General features: G+C 61.3%; 1 protein-coding gene across 5 annotated transcripts; it reads left to right on the top strand.

Moving 5' to 3' along the window:
* Positions 1-232: 232 nt before the first annotated feature.
* On the top strand, positions 233-7420 carry FADD (Fas associated via death domain). 5 transcript variants are annotated; one of them, XM_045066306.1, is made up of 3 exons: positions 233-587; positions 2355-2488; positions 7007-7420. In XM_045066306.1, the coding sequence occupies exons 1-3, from the start codon at positions 302-304 to the stop codon at positions 7055-7057; spliced, it is 471 nt and encodes a 156-aa protein (XP_044922241.1). In that variant the 5' UTR covers positions 233-301; the 3' UTR covers positions 7058-7420. The 5 variants fall into 5 exon arrangements, 3 of the variants coding, with proteins under 3 accessions (XP_044922241.1, XP_044922236.1, XP_044922230.1); XM_045066301.1 differs by lacking the exon at positions 7007-7420 and adding an exon at positions 5405-5922; XR_006602322.1 differs by having other exon boundaries at positions 237-587; positions 2355-3061.
* The last annotated feature ends 422 nt before the right edge of the window (positions 7421-7842 follow it).

The following is a 7842-nucleotide window of genomic DNA, read 5'->3' on the forward strand; positions in this document are numbered from 1 at the left end:
GCTCCCGGGTCCCGGGGCCACAGTACCGCACTGGGCGGTAGACGGTCGGCAGGGCGCAGGCGCAGAAGCCCTCCAGCCGGCCGTCGCGAGCTCTCCGGGAACGCCCCCTGGCGGCCGCGGGGCACTCCCGGGCGGAAACGGCTACAGCCGGGCCAGAGCCGCATGCGCGTGTCCCGGAGTTCTCGCGAGACCGCGGGGGCGTGGGCGTGGGCGCGGACTTCCGGCGGCGCGAGCGCAGTGACGCGGAGACCCGGCGGCGGGGAGGCCGGCGGGGCGGGGCGGGGCTCGGGCGGCCGCCGCCATGGACCCGTTCCTGGTGCTGCTGCACTCGGTGTCCACCGGCCTGTCGGACGACGAGCTGACCGAGCTCAAGTTCCTGTGCCGGGCCCGCGTGGGCAAGCGGAAGCTGGAGAGCGTGCGCTGCGGCCTGGACCTGTTCGCGGTGCTGCTGGAGCAGAACGAGCTGGACGCCGAGCGCCCCGAGCTGCTGCGCGAGCTGCTCGCGTCGCTGCGGCGCCACGACCTGCTGCGGCGCCTGGACGCCTTCGAGGCGGGCGCGGCGGGCAGGGCCCCGCCGGAGGAGCGAGGTGGGCGCCGGGGGCGCGGCGCGGCGGGGCCCGGGAAGCCGGGGGGGCCGGGCCGGGCCGGGCCGCCGCTGCTTTCGTTTTCCTTCCGCCTCTGGGGGCGCCCCACGGGCGTCCTGGCTGCGGAGGACCGGGAGTGGCTGTCGCCCGGCGGCCTAGGCCTCGGGGTGGCCCTGTGCTCGGGCTCTGCGCTCGGTCCCTCTCGGTGTCTTACAGGCCCGCGGACCGGGGCTGGGAGCGGCAGGGAGGAGCCCGAGATGCGCGGCCCGTTGCGGGCTGGGGCCAACCGAGGCAGCCGCGGCGGGCGGGCCGCATTAGCCCTACCCGTCTCTGACCAAGGCCCTTCGGCGTGGCTTCCTACCCTGTGCGCACGCACCCCCTCTTTCCTCCCTCCCCTGGGGCTTGCACAGGCCTCGGGGAGTGAAAATGAGACCTGGGCAGAGCAGGGCGCCTCAGCCACAGCCCTGTGTTCTCAGAGCCCTGGGAGGGGTGCTGGGGAGTGCTCTGGGGACACCTCTCATAGGCTCGAAGCTCTCGCCTGGCATCCGCCCTTTGGTCACCAGGTCAGAAAGGGTAGATCGGGAGCAGCACGGGTGTTGCTCCCTAAAGACTCATGCTTACTGGTGCAGATGGGGACGAGACTGCTGTGCCTGGGGTCAGTCAGATTCAGACTCCCTGTCCAGACGCACGCACACACACCCCTGTGTAAGCATACACACACGCACACCAGGCCGTGCAACTAGGACAGGACGTAGAAGAGCTGCGTGTTCAAGGACATTGAGCAGGGGGAGATTGGGGACATAATACATTTAGAAGGCCATGCACACACCACAGATCCGTCCGTCTATGCGTGTACATAACGGTGTGTTGCAAGAGAACGCACCGGAGATTACCAGGTAGGGGTGGGTTGATGAGGGCCCGTCCTGTATTACTCTCGCTCAGAAGACGGGGTAGCGTCCTGGTCGGGTGGACGGGCACCGGGCTCGTCGGGGTTTCACTTTCTAGCTGTGCCGTTGTCTAGCTGCATGGCATCAGGAAAATACTCCTCTTCCCTGTGCCTCAGTTTCCCTCTCTGTACCATTGGTCACAGTAACACAAGGGCCCGCTTGCCCACCTGCAGGGGACGGAGGAGGCTGACAGCATCTTGGGGGTCTGTAGCTGAAGACACACATTTGCTGGGGCCCTCTGAGCTGCATTTTGCCCTTTTTCTCTGCTCACTACCTCCATTCCAGAATCCACCTGTGAGGGTCGGTAGTGCCCCACCTGCTGGTCTCAGTCCTGACCTTTCCACCAATGAGAACACGATGGCCACGGACCAAACGCTGGTGGTCAGTCCAGGCAGCTTCCAAAGTAAGAACTGGGGTGTTTTCGTGCCCCAGGGCTGCCATATAAAGGACCACAACTCGGGGCCTTGAAGTGACATGGAACTGATTCTTTCGCAGTTCCGGAGCCAGAAAAAGGTCAAGCTGTCAGCAGAGCCGGGCTTCCTCTGGAGGCTGCAGGACAGCATCCTTCAACCTCTTCCAGAATGTGGCGGCTCGGGACATTCTTTGGCCACTGGAGTGGGCTGGCGGCAGGACTGGAGGCCCCCCTCAGGCTTTCTCTGACCTTCCCCTGGCCCCCTACTGCTGCGTGACCCCAGCCTCTGCAGGAGGACCTCTCGTGTCCCCAGCACTTGGGCAGCACTGAGAAGCGCTTTGGGAATATGGGGTTACTCGTCCCCAAACGTGTCCCCCAAGCCTCTGGTAAATCCTTTTCTTCTTCCCCCAGACCTGCGTGCCGCGTTTGACATCGTCTGTGATAACGTGGGGAGGGACTGGAGAAGACTGGCCCGGCACCTTCACGTGACAGACACCAAGATCGATGCCATCGAGGAGAAGTATCCCCGCAACCTGACTGAGCAGGTGAGGGAGTCGCTGAGAGTCTGGAAGAGCGCCGAGAGAGAGGACGCGACGGTGTCCCACCTGGTGAGGGCGCTCAGGGCCTGCCAGCTGAACCTGGTGGCCGACCTCGTCCTGGAGGATCAGCAGGCCCGGGAGAACGAGACTGCGGGCAGTGGAGGTGGGGACAAGAGCCCCGCCGAGTCTCTGACGTCCTGGGATTCGAATGGGCCTGCCTTGGGGGGCCCCTGGTGACCCAGCTGCTCTTCTCCAGGGGCCCGAGGGCGTCCATGCAGCCCAAACTTGGGTCCCCCACCACCACCAAAGTTGACCAAGTGCCTTCCACGTGCCGGTGCTATGATGACCTAACAGGGAGCCAGGACAAGGGACCTCGGCACTCTAGCCACTGCTGGCTTCACGGAGTGGTGCCCGGGGGGTTCAGCCGCCTGCAGTTCCTTTCATTGGTGCCTCCGGATCGCCCTTGAGAGGGAGAGTCTGTTGTCCCGTGAGATAGTCCTGCACGAGGAAGTTTTGGATCCATGCCCAGCAGGTAGAAGGAACGTCAACGTCTTGGTGCTCAGTGCTGTTACTCAGCAGGTGGGGACCGTGTGCCGTCCGCGGCTAGACAGTGTCCGTAGCAATGGGAGAGCCGGGGGTGGAGCCAAGGCTGTCGGGCTCCAGAGCCCACGCGGTGACCACTGGGTCACTCTGTTGCTGCCACGGTTGGCCAGAGGCTTTGAGGTCATCGGCTAGACCCGTACACCAGGGCAGGCGGTATGGAGGTCCCTGGTGGGCTCATGGCCCTTGAGGGTGTCCGGGGGGATAGTAAGACTCGTGAGAACGGCCTGCGATAGGCTCGTTGGGTGCTCGGGCGGTGGGTGCCCTCGGTGCTTCACCAGTGGGAGTTCTTAGAAATACGGTGACTTCTGTGATGCCGCAGTTTGCTGGTTTGTATCAAAATCACTAGTCTGATAACAGGATCCTGTAATCTTAAAAAGTGGTCTTTCTGCTTTTACGGTAATCCTATTAAAGCTTTTTCCTTTACGGTGGAAAGCTCCATGACCCAGAATTTTACATTCCTTTTGAGGATTACTTCATTTCTCATACTCTTGAAAGTCCCATTGTGTCGATTTCAGTACCCTGGGCCGCTTCTCTTAGGCTGAACCGTGAGCAGGGCGGCCGGATTCCTAACAGCTCCAGGAGCCGCTGACCAGGGGCCTCACAGAGTGGTCGGCTAGAGGCCACCTTCTGCCAGCTTTGAGCCCACCTGCTACTGAGCAGCATCAGAGAGCCGGGTGGCCGTCCCTTGTTCAGGCCTTTGGCTGTGACCTTGGGAGAGCCCCACATGAGGTCCTGGCCGCATTGTCCTGCTAAGCTACAGACCAGCCTTGGAGTCCATGCCCGCCTTTAGCAAGTCCGTACTGATGCCAGGCGGGGTGAGGGCCGGGGCCACCGCAGGAAATGAGAGAGCTGTGGCCCTGCTCTGTGGACCTCAAGCTCCGGACCAGAAATCCAGGCATTAGGCAGAGCATAAGCTCAGGGTGCTGTTGAGGCACTGAGCCCGTGGCACGGCCTGGCCCTGTGTCATGCGCTGTCCGTGTCCTTACCCCCCGCCTCCAGCCAGCCATCGCCCCTGCTTTGCAGGCCCTGGGGCCGAGCTAGTTCTGTGGATAGTAGACAGGGCAGCGCTGTCCATAAATGTTAGGAGCTCGGCTGGGCCGCTTTGGGAAGTAGGTTTGCTGAAAGCTATGTCCGTGTTTCTGGAACACAGGCAGGTTTCAGCAGTCTCCCGTTCCCTCCTGGCTTATGAGATAAGCTACTGAAAGGGTGAATGTGGAACATTGTGACCTGTGCCCTACATCCCCCCATGTGCCTCTCACAGCCGGAAAGACCCCCCCCAGCCATCCCTCACACCACGTGTTGTGATAGAGGCTTCAATGACCTGTGATTTCTGCACCCGCGGGCAGCGAGCAGACAGGGCCTGGTCCCCAGCTCTGCCACCAGCTTGTTCCTATGGCCCATCTCTCAGTCCCATGGTTGTGAAGGCACCGGGTACCCCCCTCCCCCGGCACTCACATCCCTGACCTCCACAGAGAGCAGCTCCTGGCCACATGGTGAGGGAGAAGGAGCAGGGTCCTGGAGCAGCCACGCGGATCGCGAGGCCGGGAACTGAGTTCGAGACCTGAGCCTCGATCGTGAGGCCAGGAACGGAGTTCGAGATGACGGGCGAGGAGTGTCTCCACCCTGTGTGGCTAGGCTCTGCACGCCGCCCGCTTGCCACCCGCTTGCCGGGGCCTGGAGGTGGCCCCCGCCACCGCCCCACATGAGGGCGGAGCCATAGAGCCTGGTGATGGGGCTGCGCGTGCACAAGCAGCTGTCCCCAGAGATGCTGGCTCAGAGCCAGATGGAGGCACCGGTCTGTTCGGCCAGTTCGCACATCTGTGGGCTGGAGGCTTCCAGCCTCGCCAGCACGGCACCGGGCTCAGAGCCACGACAGTGGGACACGCAGCCTGCCCTTGGGAAGCACAGTTTCCCTTCTTCATGAAGCAAAAGGAGACGTGTGACAAAAGTCAACGCAAGCATGCAGTAAAAACGCAAACACTTACATGGACCCTGGAAATGGAAAGATGCACGGCAAGGGTTGGAGAATGATGGTTTGGTTTGGTTTGGTTTGGTTTTAAAGATTTTATTTATTTATTTGACAGACAGAGATTACAAGTAGGCAGAGAGGCAGGCAGAGAGAGGAGGAAGCAGGCTCCTCACTGAGCAGAGAGCCCGATGTGGGGCGAGATCCCAGGACCCTGGGACCATGACCTGAGCCGAAGGCAGAGGCTTTAACCCACTGAGCCACCCAGGCGCCCCAAATGATGGTTTTTTAAAGATATTTATACTTTCTGTGTTTTCTACATTTTCTATAATGTGTTTTCATTGTCCCCCCAGATATACTTGCGTGGGAGTGTCCCCAGCGAGGCACAGAGCATGGGGTCCTCCGCTGACTCTGCCCCTCGTGGCTTCCCCTAAAAAGGGACATTTTGGTAAATCTCAAGTGCTTGCCCAGGCCTGTAGCAGCTAGCTCCTCAGGCACCTTGGAATAAGCAGTGACATTCTGCCCAGAGCCCCGGAGCTTCTGTCCCTCGGGCTCTCACTGCAGTGGGGCCAGCCCGGGGCCGCTGGCCCCAAGATGTTGCTTGTCACCCTCACGTCTCAGCGTTTTCTCCACGGTTGAGCTGAACCACGGCTGCAAGGGAGCAGGTGTTCTGGGGCGGGTCTGACTGGCCGCTGAGTGGAACTAGGACCTTTGCGACGGGACCAGTGACGCCCTGCCCTGGATCGGGGAGCGGCTACATTTTCTAGAGGAATCTCCCATGGGAAACTCCCGAAAAACAATTCATGTTCCGTTTAGATTTTTTGTAAGACTTTTTCTTGAAATGTGTACTTCCAGTAAAGTTTGCACACGAGTCCTGTGGTTTACTTGAAAGTTTGAGTTAGAGGCACAGTTTGCCTTAGTTCTTCTCCCGAGAAAGACGGGGGAAAGGTCCACTTGTGCGTGCTTTCAGGCCAACGAAGGGGGGGTTGGTCAAGTGCTTCCTGGAGCAGAGAGCCAGCTCCCTGGTTTCGGGGCCCCCAGACTTCCCGGCTTCCCACCCACCCCCTCTGCCCTCTCACCCCAGCCAGCCCTGCTGGGCTCTGGACATGCGCACACACAGAGCTCTGACGGCCCGTCCAGACCCTTCCAAGCACTTGCAGTGGGGCAGGCTCAAGGCAGACCCTCCCCCATCCCTTCTCCTCTGGGGCATTTGATGTTTGTCTTGATGATCGCAGGACATTTTCTCCTGCCGGTTCGTCCTCTGGCCCCCGCATCTCAGACCCACTCCCTGTCCCCGCACTCCTAGAACCCTCTTCCCGCTCGGCACCCAAGGAAGCCAGGCCCTCCGCCTCACGCGCCGGGTGGCCAGTGCGGCCACATGGTTCCCTAAAGCCCCAAACCCTTATTGTCCGCTGCCAAGGGGCCACACCTTTTGCCTCGTAAGTGCAGGTTCGCCGACCCAGGGGTCGGGCCGTGGGCGTCGTGGCAGTCAGGCATTATTCTGCCCGTGGCCTGCACATCCGGTTCTGTGCTTGGTACCACGATCCGCCCAGTTGCCAAAGGTGCAGACTGAGCCCCCTCCCCAGGGCGGCTCCCTCACGTACTTCACAGCCGCTCCTTCCCAGCCGCCCACCCACATCCTCTCCTGCCCCTCCCCCACGGAGCCCCATCCTTTCTCTCAAGGACCCCGCCCCCCGCCCGTCATCCCCCCGACGCGAGCAGGATCTGACGACAGCCCCTGACTCTCCTCAGCCGCCGGCTCTCCGCGTCTGTTTCAGTTTTGTGTTTGGATTTCCGTGATCCCGACTGAGTCACCTTGCCCGGGGCTTTCTAGCCACGTGACGTGGTGTGTTGTGCTCGGGCCCCACGGGCAAGCAGGCCGGGCGCAGCGTGTGCTCACGTGAAGACGGCCAGTCACCGCCGTGTGCTGATAGAGGCCGGACTTCCTTCTGCAGGGAGCACCGGCCGCGGACGTCCCCTTCCATCAAAGAAGCCTTGTGTCTTAAGTCCCCGACCAAGTGACAGCCGGCAGGAGTCCCGTGTGTAATGCTCACTGCGTCGTCCCCCAGGAACAGAGACGGGTTCAGTGCCTGAAAGGCCCTCCCTGAGCCGCAGCTCCGTCCGTCTGTGGATGGAGCTTTCGTGGCACGGCTTGAAGAGAAACACACCCCGGCCCTCCGGGTCACCCAAGGCATCGGGCAGGTACGAGACCTCCTGATCCCCCAAACCGCCTGTCAGTGCAAACGGTATGGATTTACTCAGTGGCCCTCAAAAGTGGCTGTAAGGGTGCGTTGTGTTGTATATTTTACCACAAAAAAGCCTACCTCGAATTAAATTACCTCTACGTTTCATTGTGATGTTAATCTCGACCCTGTGTGTCTTGTGGGCTCTTCGCTCCCAGACTGATCCTTTTACTGACGTTTGGTAGTTCTCGAGGCTCAGAAGCACGAGGTCGTATCTGACCCCACGTCTGTCTGTATCAAGGTAGCATCATCGTAAGACCTTGCTCATCGCCGGGAGACCAGTTCCCTGCCGCTCTTCCCAGAGGGGTTTCTGGCTAGAAAAACCCAGCTCCAGGAGTCCCCAGACCCCTCAGGATCACAGTGCCCAGGAGAGCCACCCAGCCCCACGCACCTCATTCCTGAACCCCCATCCCCAGTCCTTACTGGGCCTAAGGCCCCGCTCAGACACCCAGTCTGATGGCAGCCTTGCCTGACCCCCCAGTCCCAGGGCACACGCAGAGGGGCAGTCAGGCTGGGGCGGATGCAGGCGAGCAAGCAGCATTCTCCCG

Source organism: Mustela putorius, unplaced genomic scaffold (genome assembly GCF_011764305.1).
Source record: "Mustela putorius furo isolate JIRA1106 unplaced genomic scaffold, ASM1176430v1.1 tig00000127_pilon_pilon_pilon, whole genome shotgun sequence".
Classification (NCBI taxonomy): domain Eukaryota; kingdom Metazoa; phylum Chordata; class Mammalia; order Carnivora; family Mustelidae; genus Mustela; species Mustela putorius.

What these genes read in the sequence shown, in the direction of transcription:
- FADD (XM_045066295.1), top strand. Translation starts at nt 302, where the DNA reads ATGGACCCGTTCCTGGTGCTGCTGCACTCGGTGTCCACCGGCCTGTCG. An exon ending in GGCCCCGCCGGAGGAGCGAG is followed by an intron (nt 588 to 2,354) that starts GTGGGCGCCGGG and finishes TTCTTCCCCCAG; the next exon opens with ACCTGCGTGCCGCGTTTGAC.